This window comes from Prinia subflava, chromosome 11 (genome assembly GCF_021018805.1).
Source record: "Prinia subflava isolate CZ2003 ecotype Zambia chromosome 11, Cam_Psub_1.2, whole genome shotgun sequence".
NCBI classification, from domain to species: Eukaryota; Metazoa; Chordata; class Aves; order Passeriformes; family Cisticolidae; genus Prinia; species Prinia subflava.
In genome coordinates, this window is record NC_086257.1 from 19,884,210 (window position 1) to 19,909,096 (window position 24,887).

Consider the following 24,887-nt stretch of genomic DNA (forward strand, 5'->3'; position numbering starts at 1 on the left):
CCCCTCTTAAGAGATTTTATTAAAGTAATTACAATCTTAGAAATCCCTGGAGTGTGTTGGCCGAGGCCTGGCCATGACTCTCTGTAAAGAAAACTGGTGCAGAAAAGCTGTTAAAACAGCTTAATAAAATATTGTGATGGAAACAAATGTCCCATTAGCCCTCTCAGCTTCCCATTGTTGCTCTGTAAATCTGATGGTTTGTGGTTTCTCCTGCCCAATGTACTTAACTCTCCTTCCCAGTTACGATCACTAATTATTATCACTAATTCCAGCACTGGGAAGGATCTTCTACCCAGCACCAGGGTCACACCTGTCACTTAGTGAGTTATCCACCATGGCCAGTTATTTATTTACATTTATTATACAGTTATAAAGTGTTATAAAGGGCAGCAGCACATGCAATCTGAAGCAAATTATTCTGAAAAGGTTTTTTCTCAGAAATGCTGATAGATGATAGAAAAGTTGGGTAAATGGAGTTATTCTGACAAGAAAGAGTTTGTCTTATCCTGACCAGCTTGTAATTGTTCATAGAAGGTGAAGGCCTCATGGAAATAAGAGCAAAAAACCATGAGAGATGAATCAGCTGTCAAATATTTTGCACTGTATTGTGACCAGAAATAATTACCTGCAGTCAGTTCACAAAGCTGCATCAAACTGCACAGCCTAGAAACAATTCCTTGGATGGCCAGCAAAGTAAGTGACGCAGAATTCTGCAACCTAAAAATGCACTTAGGAGGTACAAAGCTGTTTTAAAAAAACCCCCATGATGTTGCAACCAGTCACTGCAAATTGTTACCACTAAATCTAAGAATGAAGCAGCAGCAAAGTGTGCCACGGAACATCAAGTTAAATTCTTCATAAATTAATCAAAATGTTACATGCCACGAATTTATGTATTGGATTTTCTTACTGTAAAAAGAATTATTTTAAACGATGCCTTTTCATTTCAACTACTACATTCCCTGCTATTTTATAATAGTGAATGATAATGAAGTTGTCATTTTACATACAGGGTAATAAATTTCCTTGCTATGACTACAAGGCTATTGCTCACTCACAGGGCCCTGATAATGTTGTGCTAGGAGAGCATGACAAGTGCTTTATGAATGGCACAGTCCTGAAAGTGAACTCAGTCTGTGCTCATTAGAGGGTCATCCTCCCAGAATTTGAAAAAGTGAACTTCATACGTGGGGGTATTTCTAATTTTTCACACTCACTGTAGGAGCAACACCTGCACATCAAGGCCTCCCAGCACAGCTCTGCATCTCCATTCCAGTTAAAGCAGTGATCTTTCACTTCAGGAAAGGCAGTGACACATGACATATGTGGAAACTTACTCAGGTAATTTGTCCATCTCTCATGCACAGTCCCACGCTGACAAACACCTGCCTGTCACCCCAGCTGCAGACAAACCCACCCCTACAAATTCCTGCACTGAGGGCTTGGATTATTCAGAGGAAAAACATAGAATTACTGTTAGAAATGTCAACTTGTTTGTGCTAGATGCAGATGGCAACCTTCTCCTTTTTGTCCTTGTTTCTCCGGATGCCCTATTCCAGTCTGGAATATAACAGCTCATTTCTGATTTACACATTTCAGTGTCTTAAGAGCCACAGGGCAGTGACCTCCTCTCACATTACAACCTGCACATGTCCATGCAGCTTGGACTCAGACCAGTTTTTAAACTTAAGTTTAGAATATATAGCTCCATTCTGTTGGGAAAGTCTCTGTGCTATACCAAGCCTGACTACTTGGAATGCTTAGGTGTTAAATACATTTTTAAAAAAAATTCTGCTGAGATAGGTCCTTGTTGAGAGGATAATGATCCCATCTCTCAAAGGGAGCCAGAGAGGAAGATATTGGTACCCAGGCAGAAAACATTTTGTTTCAATGTCGTTTTTCATTAATATTGACTTCCACAGATTCATCAGCAGGAATTGAAAATCAGGGACTTACCTAAAATTGTTGAAATACAGGTGGCTTTTATTTTCATGGCACAGGTACATGGCTTAAAGGAAACATATCCTGAAGGACTATTTTTCACAAATTAGTCTTTAACATTACATGGGATATTCCAGTCAGAGCTGCACTTTATAGGGAGTTAATTTATCAAATGAGGTTAACTATCTAGCCATATTAACAAGGCATTCCTTTATTTTTCCTTTCAATATGGTGAACAGGAAAGCAGTTTCAAAACCAAAACCCTACACAAATTGGAAATAAAATTTGGAAATACACATTCTTTTACAATGGCACTATTTCATTACACCTCTCAAGTGCATTGTAATCACACAAAAGCCTCCAAGTTCTCATATAATATAAGCAAAAAATGGAATTTATATTTTCATGAGCTAAAACCCACCTTATCCTCTTTAGACCTCTGAACTACTGGAAGAAGCCTGATCATCTCAATTTCATGGAATCTGAATATTACACATAATCAAGATTTTCAGAACGGACTGGTTTCTTTCTTCAGATAACAATGAGGCTGCTCAGTAGCTTTCTTTTATATATTTTAGGAGTCTCACCCCGAATACTGTGCATTTGACCCAAAATCTCTGACTAGTTTTCAAAATCTATGCTCTCAAAAAAATACAGGGACAATTTCTTCCCACCTGAAAGACCAATTTCCTGAATATCTGGCCTTTCTATATACCAGCACCTAAAAGCGTGGATAATTCAAAGTTTGCCTGTCAGTAAATTATCCCATCCCAGCTTCTCAGGTTCTGTCTAGCTATTTTTTTCTTTTCTTGCCTTTTTCCTTCTTCCCATTATGGTTTAATGCCCTGGGAACTCCATTAGTGAATCAGCAGCTTGAGAGGCATATGCTACAGCTTATTGGCAGAACCAACTATAAATAAGAAAGAAAAGCAAACAAAAAAAGCAAATGAATATAATTCCAAGCCATTCAGTGCAATGTACATTAGACACATCTACATATTCCAGTTTGATTTCTGGCAACAATATAACCATGGAAAAAACACTGTCTAACTCACTCTGCTTTCACAAAATGCTTCTTACTGAATTCCAGCCCACAGTGATTTCTGTACAAACACTCTCACAAACTCCCCAAATCATATTCAGAACATAAGCAAATAAAATGTGCTTCTTAATCAAAGTATGCAGAATCTACTTACATTAATGGCCAACGTTCTCTTTTTTATTGCACTGTGCTATAAAAATACAGATTGATACAAAGTAAACTAATTTTGCAAATAAGCTGTTTTATTCAGACTCAACATTCTATAAAGTGTTATAAAAATCAACCTTTCATTGCACATTTCCACACAGCATGGTATTTATTGGTTTCCAGAAATCACTGCACCAAGTTTAAATTATTTCATGGAAAAAAAAAAAAAAAAAAAAAGTTACTTAATATTCTGCATTGACTAGCTACCATTTTTGGCAACGTGATTTCACGACGTGAAAATGTAGAGTAGATGGAATGACAGAGTCATCACTCAGGCCTCTCAAATTCTGTGTCAAGGCTTGAGAAAGGTAAGACAACTTGACAGGTGCTCTTTTGCATACAAAAGGCAGAAATGCTTACATATTCCATCTGAGCAGGTAAACTCTGCAAGGTGCTACTGCCTAAAAAAATGCTCAGTTTGTACTGAGAGCAGCATGGGCACTGATAACAGCCCCTGAGCTTTAATCTCACAGGTACAGCAATGAGGACACACAGGATATTAACACACCCCTGGGTATGAATGCAAGGCTAAAATCTGCCCTAACACAGGAGAATATTATTTTCCACACCTTGCTAAGACCCCAAAAGTATCTGTTTCAAGTACCTTGACTTGTGCTTGCTCACAGTGTGTGCGAGCAGTTAAGATGCTTGGATGTGAAACATTCCCTAAATTGGATATAGTTCCTCTGGATAGGGAATCACATTCATCTTCTATTTGTCTCAGAAAAGCAAATCACAGTATGTGTGATAAGAGCATGTTGCATATTAACTCATGCAAACTGCAAATGGAAAACACAGGGAATTTGTGTTCATCTTATTTGCTCTAAGTACAAAATATGAAGGATCTCCTTATTTCCCCTCTAGTGGATTCATACACTACAAGGTGTTTCAGCTGCTGAGAACATGAAATGAGACTGCATGAAAAAAGAACCAAGCTGTATCCAAAACTATTTCAGAATCCTCAGTGTACAGGCTGAAAACACCAAATGTTTGGGAAGTCCTTGTCAAGTATTTTATTTACTTTTGTTAAGGATAGGGGCATCAGCAGTTTCTGCAGCAAGTTCACCAAAAAGTCACCATCCACCTCTCCTTGGGGTCACTCACACTGCTATCAGGACTGTGCTGCACAAAAGCAAAGTGGGGCTACCAGGGACACTAATTAAAAACTGGAAATGCACTCAGACAAACCTCAATATGCCATGTACCTGTGCTAACAGAACTTGGTTCTGCACTGCTCTGTCAGCAGCATGGGCAGGGGAGCACAGCCTCAAACAGGAGAAAATTAACAGGTCTCTGCAAAATGACTGAAAAAATAAAAATTCTCGTAAATTAATGCCTCAAAGCATCCCACTGCACATCTACAGCACTGCATGGGAAAGGCAGCCACTCCAATACATAATATCATATATGGAAACAGTCAGTAAAGGACCTTCTGCCAAAGACCATGCTTTGAAATTCCACTCAATCCCATCAAATAATATAAGAGTGATCAGACAAGGTGGTGTTACACTGTCTGAACACTTGAGAATCATTCCATAAACATTAAAGGCAGCACACATTTAAAAGAAAAAGAAAGACCAAGACTTCATTTTCCAAGGCTTGCTGGAACATAAATCAGAGAGAAGCATCTTAAATAAAACCCTATTTTTTTAACTGAATGGATTAGGCAGATGAGGAAGCATACACTACATTTACACAGCAAAACTGCTGTTCCACACCTGTATTCTGATTTAATTTCTTAAATTAAGCCCTTGTATTAATTCCAACCTGTGAAGTATGTCTGCATTAATCCAACATTTGTAATAGGTATAAAGTTAATTCTAGATTATATCACTTGTACATACACATTCATATTCTGCCCTCTGGGCTTACTTAACATTGACTTACTTAAGAGACTCCACCTATAAAAAAAAAAAAATTCTTGCTTGTAATAATCTATGTTGAGAGATGAAAGAAAATAGACTAAACAGAAATAATTGATCTTCTGCTACCAGATCTTTTGGGAAATTCCATGAATAGTGGCCAAATCTGCTGACCTTGCTTCTGTGCAATAGTACCCTGGTAAGTAATTATGGTACAGTCAACCCTGTTGAAAAAAAACAGTCCAGGAAGGTCAGTAAGACTGAGGAGCAACATTTTCTTTTTTGCAAATCCATGCAGGTGTACATTCTCTCCAGTTATGACAAGTGTGTATGAGCAATAGTAGAAATAACCAGCAGCAGAGGGATTATAATTAGGAAAAAAACCAAAGGCTTAACAGCACCACAGCTTTAGTCAACATGCAGTCTAATTTAGATATTTTTAAAGCCTTTGCTTCCTGGAGGAGCATTCATTATTCTTAGGCACTTGCTAGGCTCAAATGTGCATGTTCAAGTACAAGTTTGTGCACGTGGCTTTAGTCCCTGTCACCCCTAATAATGTAAAACACTGCACGACAGCATAATCACACACATGAGTTTGGCATGTGGCCAACATGTAGAGAATGCTGGATGGGTCCTGCAAGGAAAGAGAAATTCCATGCTTAGATACTGCCTGTTGTATTTGGTAGTACCAATTCTGATTCTTTGTCTATAATTTCTTGTTCATCCAACCTCAGAATTGGATTCAAATAAACTTCAGAAGTTTATTTCAGAACATTCAAGATTATCACCTTTCTACACTGCTACTTTTGAGGGAATTTCCTGGTCCAGACATTAGAGAGAAAGAATTTAGGAAAAAAATCTGTTTCCATTCAGTCTAGCTATGACTGAAAACCTGCTGCTTGCATGCACTCAGAAGTGAATACTTTGAATTTAACAGATGATGTCTCCTTACACTTTATCCATTTGGATCTGAGCAGGACTTTTCCACCACTTTGAGCTCTTTATTATGGTCAGCTATACCAGGAACAATAATTTAAACTGGAGGGAGGTGAGCTGAGAACTGAATGGGGAACAAAAGACATGACTGAGATCAGAGAGGGAAAAGAGGGGGATTAACCTGGTGGTTGGCAAATTAAAGGGGAGCTTAAGAAGCGATAAGGAAGTAAAATGGAGACAGAAAACCAGAGGGAATGGCTGAGAAAAAGGTGGTGAGGGATGGGAAAAATCATCACATTGCAAAAAGATGTGAGAGAAGGTGAATGGATTAGAGAAGATGGTGTTAGAAGGGAAAAACCAGCCAGATGGTTAAAGCCACCCCAAACTATCACTGCATTGGTATCCAAGTAATTTTTATCACTATTACAACATGTAATAGACCACAAATATATCTGTATTCCATATTTGAGACATTTACTTATGCTGCTGGAGACCCTATCTCAAATTTCATAGATTCAGAGCTCCAAAAGACACCACCTTACTTTGTTCTGAACATTCACAGTGCTGTACAAGGCTGTTTCCCAAACTCAGGTCCCAGAAATCTTGAAACAGGATTTGTTTCCTATCAGTGTCTTTTCTGGGACTGGCTAAAATGTGGCAAAAGGAAAGAACATCTCCCAAACTGAATTAGTTTGCCGAGACAGGGACACAGAGGTGTCCACCCCTGAGTGACACAGACACAGCTCCTAGCACAGGGCCTGCCAGGGAAATCTGGACTGCTCCTTGGAGAACACAGACCAGACATTTTTATGGCATCTAACAGCTTTTGAAGGCACAACGAGCCATGCAATCCTCTCACCTTCCTTTCCACTCAACACATGAGCCCCCAAAGTTTGGGTAAAGCAGATGCATTTATGGCCACACATGTGCTGATGGGTGATTTCCCTCCCTGCATTTGGTAATGCATCTTTTGCTCTCCATCTGCCTCCTAAAGTATAGAGAAATCCTGTGACTGGGGATCAGGGATTGCACAAAAGACCTCAAAAGATAAGGACATTAGTTTCTATGACTTAAAAAAAAAAACTTTATGGCTTGAAGGACAAATCTCCTCATGCAAACTTTCCAACATATTATACCTGTGAGATCCTAGAGATGGTGTCCAAGAGTTTTCAATAAATGAAATCATGGTTACCTTTTGAATGTTTGCCATTAAACTAATTACAATAATTTAACAACCCAGAAACAGAGGGAGAAATTTGGAGGAGCTGTTTCCACAAGGAATGAAACACTTTTCCTGTGAGGGTGACCATGCTGGCACAGATTGCCCAGAGAGGCTGAGGAATCCCCATCCCTGGAGGTATTCACCAATAATCTGAACACAGCCCCTCCTGCGAGGCTGTTTGCAGCTGACCCTGCTTGAGCAGGGAGGCTGGAATAGGTGACCTCCACTGGTTCTTTCTGTAATATCTGAGATTTAACCTTTCCCCACCCACTCTTGCAAGAACTGAGGTCAGCTGCAGTGCCTCTTTTTACATCTCTAGGCTGAAATACTTTCCAAAAGGTGAGGCACTGCAAAGTGTTTGCTAATTTTCTCATGTAATTATTTACATCTGTGTTTATGTAGATGTATCATATCACTGCAAGTAAATTAAAGTTTGCACAGCCTTTTGAAGACATAAGGCATTTGGGTGTTTGCATATTTGCAAAGGTACCATTTCTCCTGGATGATAAAAACAATTCACTGCCTTTTTTAAGGCTAGTACTCAAAATCCAGCTCCCATGTACTTTCTATTCATCTGACTTGATTGTACTTTAGCTTTTTTATGGACTCTTTAAAATACATACTAATAAAACCTTATTGGCTTTTTATTATCAACTGTCTCAACACACAAACATTGCAGGCTGCAGGGATTTTCTGGTCACTGTGAGCATGACTCTAGATTAAGGAGCAATCAATGCATTTGTTATACTGTCTCTGGCAATTGATGCTTCTGAAAAGCCAACACATTTTTAGTATCATTCAGGCAATTTGCAAACATACTTCTGCCTTTAAGGGCACTCTGTTCCAGTACAACACAGGAATGAAGTCAAATCTGCTATGATTTACTAACACCTTCCTTTAGGTGATGTTCCACAGCTGGTTGGGCAAAAACTCTGTGTTAGAAGCACACTGGGTGCTTAGGACCTTGCTATAAATTCCTTGAAGTCAATAGGTAGGATTTAAAAATCAATGGAAGGATATGGCTCAAAAGTGTATTTTTTTCCAAGCTATAATGGTACAAATATTATCACTGAGCACTCACTTATATGTGTAAGATCTGAACATTGAAATAAAAGCCTACAATCATCTGATTCATCTCACCAACAAGAACATCTGATTGTCTCTAAAATGGACAGACATTTACAACAGCAGTGCTTTTCTAATGGAGTACTTTGGAGTCTGCTATTTTAGAAGTGGTTACAGGACATCAGTGAGAAAACAAGATAAATATTTTATTTTGGAATTACAGGGTTGAGAAATCATCCATGAGGGATGCTGCTCCCACCAGATTTCACTGATTTTGCTGAGTACACTCTGGTTGCATTAGAGGTGGGTTTGGTGGAACATTCTAAGGGTGAGTTATTAAATTCACCTGGTGGAGTTAATGAAGGTGTTAATCTCTTTTTGTTCTCCTAATGGCACCTGACCATTTATCATTTAATGCCACCGAAAGCTCCACAGTGAGGCAGCACTCTAAAGAAATTGTGCCACTTAATGAACTGTTAGAAGAGTGGTCCCTGTCACAAACACAATACAAGTACATCCCCAAGTCCTCAGAATAAACACACAATTCAAATGTGGATATTCCAACCACTTAAATCTTTCAATAATAAAAACGACATGAACAAGGGGGTGAACCTACATCACAAACAATGTTATTCTCCAGAAGTCAAACTCTCTCTGCACTAAACAGAACTGGTGCGTGAACTTGAAAAAGTTTTTCACCAAGTCGTGCACTCAGAAATTTTCCTGAAGGCTATTTTTAAACACTAATAAATACATTTTTTTCATTTTTATTGCAACCTGAAATGTTGCTGTAATGTTTACACGGCAAACTGAGTAACAATACATTTAACATTTCCATGAAATAAATTATATTTAAATTCTAAGGTAGCTATATAAAATTAATTATTTAGGCACCAAACCTAGAGTCATTAGAGATTGCAAAACCCAAAATAGGGATTAACAATTTCAACTCTTTATATTATTAAGACCTGCAGTTCTGAAATGTGTATAGCACCCCCTCAGAGGACACTGAGCCTCTGATCCTTTCACTCACAGATAACTTTGGCCAAGAGGCAATGGTGATTAGAGCCTTCTACCAATGGAAAAACAGATTTCCATTTTAGCTCTGCAATATGCTTCACCAGCTTGTGCCTCCACACTTGAATTCCTGGTTCTACAGCAGGGAATGAATGTGTTTTCCTTGTGCTTTTTTGACAACCATCCAGGTCCTACATGCCAGGCCTGATGGAATGACCCAGCCTGGAACAGCGGGTGGCGTGGCAAAGAGTGATGGAATCCCAAAACCTTTCCCAGGAGACCTGGAGGTCTTGCTTCCATTTACAGCTCTCTGGAGATCTAGAGACCTTGAACTGGGATGTTTTGGGAATGTCTGGTGAAAATTTGTAAGGCCTGCAGCCTCATAAAGACCAGGCAGTTCTTTCATTCAGCATAAACATCCAAAGCATTTTTGTGCGAGTGTAATTACCGGTTTACACTTTTCAAATAATCTGAAATAATCACAAAAATTTCTTCTCCAAGAAAAATTAGAGAAAACAGCTCTTTATTTTCATACAGAAATGGAAGAATCAAAGTTTATCTGTATTCTCAGAACTGAGGTATTTATTGTTCCACAGGAGTAAAGGTGGTGGATTGCACCCGTAAAGGTGTTCTGTGCATCTCCACTCTGGTGCTGGATACCCATGGAAACACCACATCCTTCTTACTCTGAACGGAGTAAGGAAGAACATGAGCTTGCTGAAAACATTAAGAAATGTGAGTCAGATTTTTCTGACAGAGGAAATCTCCCCTGGGTGCACATCTGGGCTGTCTCAGAACCAGGGCTCGGTACTTCGCAAGATGGAGCTCTCAGTCATAAAAACATATTTTACATACAAAAATACAGCAGATGTCCTTCCAAAAATCATCTCTGAAGTGTTATTCCCTCTCTTTAGGTTTCATACATTCAGGAACAGACATCTGAGATACATTGTGAAGAGTGCAAAATACTGTTTTACATTTCTTAACCCACGTGTTGCAGTACCTTTAAGCGCCAGCTGAAGGGAAGGCTGAGCGAGGTTTGATCCTCAGAGCAATTCTGGTCCAAGTCCAACTTTTGTTTAGTGAGTTGTAAACAAATGTCTTAGAATGCAGAGAATCCTCTCATTTCTTTCCAGCTAAGGTAGTCTCAAACACATCAAGTCCTGCTTTGAAGTAAACCTGAGCTGAATTGATGCTGTTCAGCACCTCCGACAAGGCTGCTTGAACGGTCTCATTTGACTGATGCAGTTTGCAGTGCTCCAGTGCCTCCAGCAGTACTGAAAACTGGCTGCTCCTGTCATCCAGTCTGTAAAGAATATTTCTGAAAGACAGTAATGGACAAATTGGTAAAATTTTTACTCAAAAACAATCCATCAGATGCCATCAGGAAACCCTGCAAGTATCAGCCACAGCTTACAGATGATACATATTATGCACAGTAAAGCTGACCCATGGCAGATTGAGAGACAAATGTGTTTTTATTATGCCTCTATAAAGTGAATCTAGTCACTGAACTACATGTACTTACACTGGAGCAGTTACTAAATCCATCAAAGAAATCCCACATTCCTCTTTGACCATTCAAGATTTTATTCAAAAGCATCAGCCTAGACCTATCACACCCCTCATGAAGGATGTTGTGTCTCAGATGAATTCCATTTATTGCCCTCTAAAAAGAGTTTGGTTATTGCTGTGAACCCTCAGCACAGGTTTGGTTTTGTTTTTGTTTTTCCTATCTGCTCACATTATTTATCTCACACTTCAGAGGTGAAATTCCAGCTGCATTGAAGGCAGTGCTAAAACTCTCCTTGCCTTCAGCAGACTTTATTTCATCAATAATCCTTTCTGGTTTCAGAACAACAGTAACCCATCTTTAATGTCCCACACTAGGGGAAAGAAACAGCACACACACACCTAAACCCGTGTGAAACAAAATCTGTGTTTTCCAGTAATAGCTGCAAAACTTTTAATGGTTTGTAGAAAAACAGATGCAGGAGTATTGTGTGATCCCTTGGAAATGTTATCTGCATGAGGTGTGGAAGGCTCAGAATTCAAAGCTAGTCAGTGATTTTAATGGGACTCTTTGAAGCAGGCTATAAATCTTATCCAAAAACAGGTGTAATCATTATACTAATTAGAAGAAGCACATAAATATAATAAATCTCCACCCAGGAGCTCCTTTGATTGCAAACAGAAGTGAATGAAATTTGAAACAGGAAAGCTGCAGTGATTTGGTGCAGGACCCTATCCTTAAATACAGGACAGGTGTTCAGGGCAGGGGAGAAGCTGCTCCATGGAGAACTCAGCAAGGAAAAGGACAACTCACCCACTTTGTTAGAAACCTGATGGCATGACAGAACAGGCCAAATGGCAACTCCAAATTAGTAATAAAACTGCCAAGTTTATTTACAGAAGATAGATGAACACAAAAGTGCATTTTATCATTCCGTGAATCACCTAACTGCAACTCTGCCAGGGGGAAAGGTAACAAAGTAGCCCAATAAATGACACCACAGAACACCCACAATCTTTTGCCATGTTTTTCAGCTTTAAAAATGTTTTGAATGAGAGGCCATTTTTTCCCCAAAGATATGAAATAACTCCTGTCCTCATAAAGCAATTTTTCAGTCTATGTTTTTTACCCCCCAATATTTGGTATACATCCAAACCCAGCAGTGTGCGGAAGGGATGATGAGATTTTCATCCCTGACAGCAACACACCCAGACAGCCCCAAGACAAGAAAGCCCCATCAGGAGGGCAGGAACAGGCAGATGTGGCAATAACTTCCTCAGTTTTCTTCCCTGACCATGGTGCAGCTCACACTCAAAGATAACTTATCTCATGGAGTGTCCCAAAGCAGTGTCTGTGACACAGTAAATGGAAACTGTGTATGCTGAGAATCAGATAAATTCTTGGTTGGGTTTGAAGGATAGGCTGTGCTATGGGAAATACTGCATTTTTCAAAGCAGGGGTTGATTTTGCTGCCTCAGTTCAGGGACTCCTGCTGAGATCAGTGCAAGCACAGCCAGGCTTTTGAAGAACTCTCCTCTATAGTTCCTGCAGTTCACAGAGAAGGAAGCCTGCTCAAACACCTCCAACAGTAAGGTCAGGCTAGAGATAATCACATTTATTTCTGCCCTCAGGAGAGATCTGGATGCTGGTGGCTGGGAGAGTCTGACTGGGCTGGAATTCTACTCCAAATGCCTACAGCATTGGTGCCCTGGTCTGTGTTAGGATCCCTCTGTTCCTTCAGGTAAACTTATAAAAACACTGTAAGACAGCAACCATCAGCAGAGCAGCACTGACAGACTGCCAGAAATGACTGACGAGAGGGTGGTCTGAACATTGGAATATCTGGGAATGCTGAGACAATGGAGTGGTGGATGGGAACAGACCTCATGTCCCATCATCAAATGTGCTCTAAACAGGGCACACAAGTTAAAAATGATGGCTTACCCTGACCCTAATTAGGGTGTTAATACAGTTTAAATTTACTGCTGTGATTCCACAGTAAATACACAGGCACATGATCCAAGGAAAAACAAGAATTGCTAGTCCACCCCACCTGAATGCAGGGCAAATTAGTGTCTGATGAGAGCTTAGTTGTTTGATGAATGAGACAAGAAGTCTGCTGTCTTAATTTTAAAATAATATCTTAACTTCTGAAATAAGAAGATGACTTCAGAATTGCTGATTATATAGTATGACAGAACCTCATTTATACTTTTATGTATGCAAATAATAGCAAGTAACATAATACAGCACCTGTTTTTTTCAAGTTTTCTGCTAGGAGTTCTCACTGGGATCTTGTATTTTCCAATTACTTATCTTTGCTTGGCAAGCCAAGCCATGCCTTTGTTGAATAAAATGATTTCTCTCTTTATGCATGTTCATGAGGAGTCAATTTATACAAGTTTACTTCTTATCTCTGTTGAAGCTTCATCAAATGAAAAAAATGGTCAGTTCAGTTTATTACTTCCAAGCCTTTACAAGTCAGGAAAGTGTTTTCATTAAAGATTACACAGGGACTGAAAAATAAACCCCAGACATTTCATTGACACAAGGTATCACCATGTGCCCACAACATGCAGAATGATAGCAAGGGACTTTTAATTTACACTGTGAAATTCAATTACTTAAACATTCCTTAACACAAATTGGTTTTGTAGCCTACATCCTTAAAACAACAATTCCAGCCTCTGGTCTAATTGCTTAAGTATCAACCTTCATCTTTAACTATTTTACCTTATAAATATAATTCACACAGTCAGCCTGACCCCCACAAAACAAAAAGACACTCCTAAACAGAAAACTGCAATGTATCATTGATGACAGTGATGAAATTACAACACACATCATTCATCCTAACGGGCTTGTTCCTGTGACACATCCCAGTGACCTGAGAAGTGCAACACTGAGGAAGAAACCCAATTAATAACTTCAGGCAGTACCACTGAAAGAGATAAAAGGACTACAAACTAAACAAACAGCCTTAGCAAAGTAAAGAAACTATAAACAGAGCCCTCTTCTATAACTTTTCTAAGTCCTGAGCAAAATAATGCCCTCAAACCCTGTTCTACATAACCACAAATAGGGAGGTACTGTCACACCCACCAGACCAGAAGGAATTTGACAAATTCTTGAATGACAGATCCCACTAGAAATATATTGACTTTAACACAACTCCAATATTAGAGCAACTGGACAATACAAGATGAAATGAGATTGCCTCATTATTCTTGTCACGAAAAATGATTCTTTTAGCTTACAAGAAAATTTTGTCTGTAGGTAGTGTACAACACAAGATGAATTATTCAGGCACTTACAACCAGACTCCTATCTAACAGCCCACATTTGAGATTTTGAAAAGTAATTATTAAATCATTAGGACATGATGGTAAGTCTACTGTCCCATGTGAAAATGAGTGCAGGTTTTCCCTGTGGAATCACAGTAATATTGTTTAGAGATAAATGCTGAGGGCAGCCTCTGTCTATTCCAGTTATAAAACAATGTGCTATGATTTCAGCATCCTCACAAATTCAATTTTATAATTCCCTGAATTGTTATTTCTTGTCCTCTCCAAGGAAAGAAAAAAAAAAAAAAAAGGCACACCAGAACAAGGATTTTCTGAATTTCCCTTTCTCCTGATACTGTTAGAAACTGGTATCTCCTGATACAGCTTAAAGACTGAGTTTGAGTAAATCAGGCTGCAAGAAAGGATCTATTTGCCAGTGCTGAACATCAGCACTACCATGCACTCAATCAGTTTTTTTCCTGGTGAAAATCTGCTGACTTTAGGAGCTGATTTCTTTCTTGCTTTGAAGAAAACAAGATCAGTAGGTAAGGAGAATCCAATCTGCAGCTTCAACAGTACAGAATGACTTCACAGAAGTGAAATAAAAACATACAAATAGGATGCATTTGTTCTTCAGAAGTTGCAATTTACTATTTATCACCACTAAAGAGCAGTCCTCTAATTAGGCATTATTTTCTCTAGGGTTTTACAGAAATTAATTAAGCAACTTTCTGTAGAAATTCCTGAAGAAGCCACAGAATCCACAATCAGAATCTTTGCCACAGAACTTCCAAACCCTGCATGCAGCTGATGAGAAAATGATGTACACCCCATGGAGATGTAAAAATCCTTGAAAATCCACCAGTATATTTTCTGTGGTGCCTCAGAACAAGGACTTACATTTATACTTAAAAGAGTGATGATGCATTGAACAAAATTGATATAACTGTATTTTAAAATGTTATTTACTGGCAGCAAGTGGTATGAAATATTCTTTGTTAAATTTCAAATAATGTAGCTGTTGCTAACAAATGTAAGCATGTTGTTCTTTGAATGATTTATGCTACACTTGCTTTTCAAGTGAAAGAAACATATGCTTGTGTGAATAATTTGGAGGAAACTATCTGTTTTTTAAGGATGTCTCAGTCTGAAACACTCGAACTCAAAGCAGATGTGCTACTATTTTGAAGAACTTGAGGGAAGTGAATTAATAAAATTATTTCCAAACGGCTCACAGCTGATGTTCTGATGGCTTCATAGGGCTTTTTATTTAAAAATCATGTAAAACATCCTCTTCCTAGGGAGGAATCCCATTCCTGAAGAAAGCAGCATGCAGTGTCCAGGGCTTAGTGCAGGAAACTGGCTTGACCTTGATCTCCAGCTCTGATCCTGACTGGCTCTAGCACCCCAAATAACTCCATGCCAGATCACATGAGACCATTACCACAGGTCATTATCACAAGAGTTAACGAGGGGTAAGATTATGTCATAATACATAATCCATCTTTACAGAGATGCCTAAAGTTATATCATTATTGCCTTCAGGGGCAGGTACACACACAAAATTAACACTTCTTTTAAGTCTCAGTTAAGGTAATTTTTTCTGTTAATGACCTCATCAACACATTTCTGAGCTCTACTGCCTGGGTAATATGTTAGTGGGGGAATACTGCATTTTAACTATGATCCCAAGGAATTCCATTTATTTTTGTACTACGTTCAAGAAATGTTCTTGGCTAATATTTCAAGTATACATGAAATGTATACTTAGCTGTCATGATCAAAAATATGGATTCATATATTTCTTGCGTCTAAAAAATATTACCAGTCCTGCTGTTTATAACAGATAAAATACAGTATAAAATATTAACTTTCTCTTCATTTAATAAATGATTCAGAATCTAATGCTTTGTATAGCTTCCTGAGATCACAGCAGATTATTTCTTTTTCTGGAACTAAATATTCTTGCCCTATTTAGCACCACAAGTGCAGACCAAGCAAGATCTGCCAGCAAGGGACAAGGAGTGGAGCTGCATCCTAACCACAAGACTTGCTGGAGGTTGGCATAAGAGCTCTGAGCTCACACAACAGCTGTGACAGGGCTTTTACAGTCAGCACAACAACTGCTGTGAAACGGGCTAAAACATCCAGTAAGGACACATCCTAAAATAAATGTCATTTTACAGATTTTTTTTTTTTTTTTTTTTTTGCAAGGCCAAGACCATGCACATTCATGGGAAGAATAAGGAATATTATTTCCTGGACACAATCTTGTCTTCAGGACAACTAATGCTGGGTTAAATTAAAATATTATACTAATATTTACGGGATCACCAACATAATGGGTCTGATGTATTGTACAGAGAGAACTCTGCAAGTATACAAATCAACCTAATTATAAAGATGGAAGAAAATTCATGAGAAGAACATAGAGGAAAAATAAAATATATATAAAACCAGGTTTTCTTTCATACCAGGGAGGTGAGAGATCTGTTCTCAAGCCATGACATAATCCCTGATTACAGAGGTTTTCTGCTTTTGCAGGTGTAATGAAAAGATTTTCACGTTCCCTGTTTAAATAAGCTTTAGAGTCTGCCATAATTACAGCTCTGCAGATGGCTAATTCAGTAGTATTTATGCAGCAAATGCTCTTTAAACAGTAAAAATTTACAAGACAACAAATACAGTCATTAATTCGTGGCCATTACATGTATTGGTGATTCCAAAGGAAAAAAACCATCTCAATTGCCTCTCAGATGGATCAGGTGTTTTGAGTGTGACTATCACTCACTTTATGGCATCTCCTCAGGATTAAGAAAGGGCATAACTCAGCATCATTGTCAGTGATGAGAAAAATAATAACCATAGCAGGAATTTGTAAGAGCGTTATCAGCCTAGTCAATGCCACTGGTGTGTGCTAGGATAAATGTGCTGCTCCATACTTACAACTGCAAAAACTACAATCACACTGCTCAAACACTGTAAAGTTCAAAGGAATGAGGCAGAAGAAAATGGGGAGGCATTTTGGGTGTAAAAAAATCCATTTGGATAAATGCTTATCAGAGAGAAGGGAGCTGAAGAACTGCAGAACTGAGAAACACCAAAGAAGGACTGGACAGGGACACAAGTAATGCCACTGTTCATAACTCCATTTACAAGCTGTGAAAAAAATCATTGCAGAAAAGGAGTTTCAAGTTTTGAAAGATGGGGCTTAAAAGTCAGGTAGGAAATCATTGCTGTATCGGAAGACAAAAATTCATTTATTCTGGCTGAATGGCAAAATCTGAGCTACACTGCTCTACAACAAGCACACAATTCTTTCCTTCTCCCCCAACATAATTCTAGCACTGTATTTACAAATTGCACATGGCAGATAATAGAGACAGAACATTATCTACTGCTGCCAGTGAAACATGAATTATTTCAGTATTTCCCCCACTAAGGATCATCAGCACCGTATCAAATCACTCTGCTCCACATAATACAAGGCAGAACAATAAAAATACTCCAAGCATTTGGTTCAGGTCGGTCAAAAAACATCTCAAATATTATACAAAGGAGACAGGAATGTTTTCTACTTGAAGTCATAAACGAAGAATTCAAAATGAAAAACAAATCTCCAGAGTTTACACATTGAGACAGAACTACTGTCTTTGGTAGAAACTCTGGGCTGGGGTTTTGTTCTGTTTTGCAGGTGACTTTGCACTCCATGTTTACCCACGTTACTGTTTAAGATTAGCAGGATATTTGCATCTTTAATGCTTGTCCTCTGTAAACCCAATGAGCAGCCTGTTTACACATGGAGATATAATAAAGTCTTTAATTCTCCTACTAAACATATCTCTAGAAACAAGGCTCCTAGGGCATGTGTGTTTTGAAACCTGAGAATCTGCTTCAGTTTACCAGCAAAGCAGAAATAAACCCTGTAGAATATACACACTGAATACACATGTCAGGAATGTACATAACAAATCTCAATCTGAAAAGAAAATATTTGTTCTGCTGAACAACACACACTTGAGTGGCACGAGTTCAGCAGCGATGCAAGCTGCTTTTTTTGAATGGTATTAAAAACACCTTTTGATTGTTCTTTCATTTCATTATGTCAGATTCAGGGTGCACAATTTATCTTTGCTTACTGCCTGTATTTTGTTCAGTGCATTAAAATGTAGCCATTTGTTGTAATTCTTTAGCCCAACGAAGTGTTAATGTCACACTTGGATATCCCTGATGAAAAGAAGCAAAATGAAGAAGTTTAACTGGTACAAATGAGCAATAAAAACTGCTGGAGGTCTTTGCTGAAGACACAGATTGCTTTCAAAATCCTTGCTTTTCACCTACTTACTACTCAATTCACTCAATTACATCTATTAGACAAAGCACAATCATCCCTGTAACAATCCCATAAATAGTGGTGGCAGATAGATACAGCCTTAATGGACAGGATAAACTTGGCAAGCTAAGATAAAACTTTTAAAGGAAAGATTTTACACAACTTGACATTGATTTTTTAATAAAACTGTATAAAGAACTGTCAGTCAGGACATAACTGATTCTTAGGCAAGGGTCCATTAAGAAAAAAATGCACCTAACTGGAGCAGCAATGACAGCCTTGTACACCTCTTTTTGGCTTTAATTTTAAATACTGAAGACACAAACTGTAATTTTTAATAACTCTTTTGGGTTTGAAAATTTTGGGTGAGCATCCCAGGGGATTCTAGGAAACCCTGCACACTTACTACTGGATCCATCTGGTATCAACAGCACCCATCATATCTGAAAATTAGACCTGGACCTGAAAAAATGACACTTTCTCTGAGACTGCAGATCTCCCTGCACCGAGTGTGCCACCCCTGATACTCCATGAACTTTGCTTTATTATCTCATTTTTTTTTCAATATTATTGTGCACTGAAGAGCTCTGCCTTTCAACAGAGAGAGGCTCTCTGTGAGTACCTGAGGAGTGCACACACAGACCTGACAGATGGATCAGCAAACACAAGAAGTACAACAAAATATACAAGGAACAGGGAGAACCCCTCACTGAGCCTAGGCAAACACAAGGGTTGAACTCAGGATTTATCAGAAAACACACAGAAATATTCCACAAAAGTATACATTGCAAGAGTGGAAAGCAAGAAATGGCTAAAGGTGAGAAACAAATGGATTTCTACTGATTATTCCATAAAAATAACGACAAATTATAAATCCAAATAATTATCAGTATTGTGATTATGCTATGAGAAACAAAGAGAGAGAAATGAAAAACACCAACAGCAATCCCATTTTATTCCTAGGTATTTGTTCTGGAAATAGAAAATCTACCCAGGGTTACCACTGGGAATCAGAGAAATATTTCAGGTATAATAAAACTCAGCAATTTTCTCCTAACCCCAAATCAAGTCCCAGGGTAACTTTTGCAAAGCAGGATATTCCTCAACCTATTATTTTTCATTCTGCCTAAATTTCTGGATAAGACTAAAATACCCTGATTAAAGCTGTACTTGTGTATTTCCAGCTCAGTTGGAAATTGAGATCATGGGGAACATGTGCTGTTGTCAAATTTGCAGTTCAATGTCAGGAAGTTCGGGAAAGAGAGATGAGCATCAAAACTACAGCTTTTACTGTATTGAACAACCTGCCAATGTCAATCATGACTACCTAAATTTACTCAAATATCCTAATCCAATTATTAAAAAAATCAGTAATTTGAATTCTGCTAGTAAGTTTGATTATATTACTTTTCATTATAGATGCATAATGTATCAATTATGCCCAAATGTTGCCCTATGACATTGCTTGGAATGAGGCATTTATTTTTTTTAAGTACCTATATACAGTGAGAGACTATAGCTATGGAATGTGTGTGCAAAATAGAAAAGAAATGATTTATATATAAAAGATGTATCAGTTCCCCTGTAGTGGAGAGGCACGGGAAGGTTGCAACACTCCTGCAATAAAGAAAAAAAATCCACCTTTCTTTTTAATTCAAGTTCTAGGACAGAAAATATAGTATAGAACCAGAGAGCTGTGAATTAGGACAAACACAAGGCTAAAAATGATGCCTAAAACTTCAGCAAATTTGTCAAGTGCTTTGATTGAGGTTGAGAATATGAGTCCAAATGGGTATACAGGAAGCAATCATTTTTTCATGAAGAATACGTCCTTTACTGTGCACACAAATTCTTCCTTCAGAAGGCTGTAAATTACAGTATTTATGGAATCTTAATGATCTAAACACAGTTGGAGCCTGAAGGTCAAGGCTGCAAACTGCATCCTAAATTTCTGTTTACAGATGAAGCACAGTATTTATTGCTGTACTGCTTGTGCTGCTGTAGTTAAAGGGCTGCCAGCATTTCCATTATAAACCACTATTTCAGGGCTTTATAACTTGCCTATCAATCTTCTGGCTGGGATGAAACATGGCATACAAGGTCCTGGCTGTGAGACTGATTTTTTTTGTTTGTTTTCTTTACCAAATGACAAAAAGAATAAGCTTAAAGTTTTACAAGCACAAAAAAAAAAAAAAAAAAAAAAAAAAAAAGTGCATCAGGTTTTTCAAGTATTTCTAGTGTTCTTGGAACACAATCATAGCTTCAGAATACAAAACACATCCACATAACTTCATCAACTAATAGAAGAATTTTCAATCCCTAAAAAATTAAAAATAATCTAAAAAGACAAAAGTGCTTTGTATTTTTTAATTAAACAAACGTACTTCAGATTTTAAATGGCAGCAAAGGACATCAGCAATTTAACAGTGTCCTTGATTTTGTTTATCTGTGTGGATTTACCATTAAAGGTAACAATTACACACCTTGGCACCATACAAAGGTTGCATTCTTTTTAAATGAACATCTAAATGATTATACACAAGGTGTCCTTTACTGTTGTATATTCCAGATGATGTCAGGTAAAATTATTCAGAGTGAAGTCAAAGGCTCCTGGACTTTGAATTCTTGTACTGTTAAATCTTGTATCAAATTTAATTAAATTGGAGGGCAACAAGAACAGCATTTTCACTTCCACAGTGTGTACTTTGCCAGGTGAAAGCACTTTTGCTCTGTACTAAATACTGTGGAGAGCAGGTGAAAAATTTGTTACATTATGTATGCATACCTAGTAATTACCTTTTGGCAAATAAACAATAATGCAAGCACTGCAAGAACTGAAATATAAGAAGACCTCAAAAACCCTCTCCTCATAATCTTAAGTTTTGATATAATTGATTTTTACAAAAAACGAAGGGGGCCAGACTCAACAATGTTGAATGTTGCTGTTGCAAGGTATCACATACATATTACATCATTATTAAACAGTTTTATGGCTCCTTTGCAACACCATACCAGTTCAGACAAGACAGACAGCACTGCTAAACCTGGGATATTAGACTTGATCTAATCCTATTTTGGCTCATTTCTTTATGTTATAAAACCATTCCCAGCAGGAAGGAAGTAAATTAGCTCCTCCCCAAATGTAATTATTCTATTTTCTTTATTACAGCTGTAGGGCTTTTATTCACTGACACTTTTGAGTTACCCATAACTACCTTGCTTTCTTTTCCCCTTTGCTTTTGTTACAAGATGACTGCATTTGTTTTATACTATTGCTAATAAATGGAATAATCCCTCCTGTGGCTGGAGCTTTCTGCCTTCCCTCCCCACCTCTACCACGTGTCTGCTGATGTCCACTTTGCACATTCATGTGTGTGAGACATTGGATAATTTTTCCCTCCAACTGAAATCAAAGCAATTTTTCTGTTTTAGTTGATTCTGGTGAGAGACAGAGACCTGCAGACTTCTTAGAAAGTAAAAGATGGGATGACTACGACATCTTAAAACCAGCCTGGGTAGTGCAGTTGAATACATACCAGAGCATAATTGCAAGCAGAGACAAGATGTTGTGAACAGTGACTGGCTCAGGCCCCCTCACTAACTGGAATGTTCTGCCTTTAACTCGCTATATAATTAAATATGTTAAATAATGCTACGGGGTATCTTGTACAATTCTGAATCTTCAATGAACTGTACAATGTTTTAAATAAAATATAGGTGGGGCTTGTCAAGCAGTATTAGACTTCAAAATATTTTCCTTTTCTCCTGAAAGCCTCCTGTACCACCTGACACGTGTTTCTGCCACGCCGCCTGGGCTGCCGTCACACTGTACGTCTTGTTAGCAGCAGTGTCATGACAGAAATGCTACAGCCCTGCATTCTAATGACCCCTTGCACTGTGATGAATTAATGTTTTCCGCAGGAAGGATGTAACAGGAAAAAAACAGCTTTAATTTCGGGCACCCACTGAGGTTTTCTTTTCAATGACTGCAAACCAAGCAGCGGCGAACACCAGCTCAGCTCCAGAACGCCGCGTGCCGTACCTGTAAAGCCCTGGAGGAGCTTGGTGAAGCAGGAAGCTTTTCTCCAGGCCTTGCAGCACATCATTGAGCATCCTGACTCTGACAGGAGCTCGCTCCCCGGGGTCGTTGGCCGGGCGCATCTCGTCCGACTGGAAGAGCTCCGCCGTGTCCCGCAGGCGCGCCGCCGCCGCCAGCAGCTGAGGGACGCCTGCTCCATCACCTGGGGGCAGGGACAGCAGGACATCAGTGACTCACACAATGCTCACTGCCCAAAATTAATAGCCCAATTAAAACCTGGGCCTCGCTCTCCCCGGCGAGCAGCACGGAGCGGGTCAAGGGAAGCCGTAGATCACGCAGTGTAACCTCTGATCTGCTCCTCCAAGATCAATTTGGGCTCTGGTGCTTTAGGATCTAATAAGCTGTGAGGAATGATTTTTGGGGTACAGATAGCATTGGAAAAACAGGCATGCAGGAAGCAATGGTTATAAATCAAGGACTACAACGTTTCCTTCTGAGACTGAATTTATTCAATGCCATTTGATGCTGCTGCTCTTGAGTCTGAAAAGCCTGTGCTTGGATTCCATAATGACTGCTCTACAGAATATTATAAAATGCAGTTTAATTGAATTTGATTCAACATTTTAGAATCTTAGAGGTTAACAGCAATTGAGGAGGGTATGTGAAATTGCTCCTCTTAATCACTTAAGTCATATGCCAATGAGCCAGCTTTAATTGATATCCTAATGCATATTCTAATCCAGTCAATATTTTCAAAACTTTTTAAACTTGAAGTGTTAACTATTGCTTTGTTAGCAACCTCACTCAGACAGCCAAAGGATAAAAGCCTGCAGCCCCTAGGAGCACACCACGATTTCAGTATTTCCTGTTCATAGTGCAGGAAGAGAAATGTGAATTGGAGCACTGTGAACGTGCAGCCTCCTCCCACCTGCAGAGCAGGTGAGGAGTGTGGCCTCCTTTCCCAGCGTGTGCAGGAACCACCTTCATCTTTACAAGCACATGGAAGGACAAAGCAGAGCCTGAACCTGATAGAAAGTCAAAAGCAGTATCAGGCAGCACAAACATTTCCAGGATACAGACATTATTTTTAAGGCCAAGATTCACTTTGCCTATTGACAAGAAATCCAACTATCCTTAGATGTTTCAAATAATGCCTTAATCAACATAAATCATGCAGCTCTAGGAGCTGTCTCACCTCTACATGAATGTGCAAACCTCAGGGAGTTCTGTATATTAGTGACTGAGTCAATTAAGCCCAGAAAGTGGTTCAGGTCTCAAGTTCAATGAATTTTCAACTTCCTTGTCTAAGATACACATGGAAAAATCACAAATAGTAATTGTAGAACATTGACATGGTTTAACCTCAGCTGCCAAGGAAGTACAATGCAGCTGCTCACTCACACCCACTGGCTTCCCTGATGGAATGGAGACAAGAATCAGAAAGTTAAAACCAGTGGGTTGAGATTAGGAGTTTAATAACTGATATATAATGATGATGATCATAACAACAACAGTAATAATATAGCATCAAAATGGAGAAAACCAAAAGGGAGACCTAAACCCCAAAGCAGACAGGTGATGAGCAGTTTTATTGGGGTGACCATGTTCAGTTCAGCCTGGCCCCAGCAGCAATCAGCCTCCTTGGGCACCTCAGTTTAGACTGAGGATGATGTTCTCTGGTATGAAATACCCCTTTGGCCAGTTCAGGTCAGCTGTGCTGGCCGTGCTCCCTCCCAGCTTCCTGCAACTCCCCTCTGGCAAAACATGGGAAACTGGAAAGTCCTCAAGGAAAACAACAACTGAACCATCAGTGAGTTACCAACCTTCATCTCATCCTAAATCCAAACCACAGTACCAGCTATTAACTCTATTCTAATTGAAATCAGGACAAACACCAACTCATTTCTCAAATTGCTCATGGTTGGAGTCTGAAAGGTGAGCACATAATAGGAATAGAAAAGCAAATAGGTATAACTAAGAAATCCAAGGAAATGCCTGAATATAACATATTCTCCCTCTCATATGGAAAAAAAGATTTGCTGTTGGACACATTCCAGCCAAGGAAAGGAGTTCACAGATCCCATATACTCCTGTCATTCAGCTGACTTGCACATTCCAATCTAGCAAAACATGAAATGATCCAGAATACATGGAGACACAAGACGCTGGTATGAGAGAAACTGTCAGACTTCCTGAGCTATCAGGATGAATTCCAACAATGAACAGAGGCTCCCTGGGGGAACAGGAGTGAGAGAAGATGGTTTATGTCTGCCCTGGTTTGGGACAAGGTGCCTTTGCTAATGACACTTGACCAATCCACCTTTCCCTAAGCAGAATGGATAACAAGTGTGCTGGTATCTTGATATAAAGAATTGGTATCTCTCTGAGTCTGCAGTGATTAAAATTCTGATCGTGTTAGGTTGATG

General features: G+C 38.8%; 1 protein-coding gene across 6 annotated transcripts in view; it reads right to left on the reverse strand.

The window, feature by feature from the left end:
- Positions 1-2,877: 2,877 nt before the first annotated feature.
- Positions 2,878-24,887, reverse strand: part of NAALADL2 (N-acetylated alpha-linked acidic dipeptidase like 2) — a 417,141-nt gene continuing 395,131 nt past the window's right edge. For all 6 annotated transcript variants that reach the window (XM_063408209.1, XM_063408206.1, XM_063408207.1 and 3 more), the window contains 2 exons: positions 22,465-22,663; positions 2,878-10,613 (listed from right to left, as the gene is read on the reverse strand). In XM_063408209.1, coding sequence (XP_063264279.1) covers positions 10,415-10,613; positions 22,465-22,663 — 398 coding nt within the window. In that variant the 3' untranslated portion in view covers positions 2,878-10,414. The remainder of the gene's footprint in view (positions 10,614-22,464; positions 22,664-24,887) is intronic.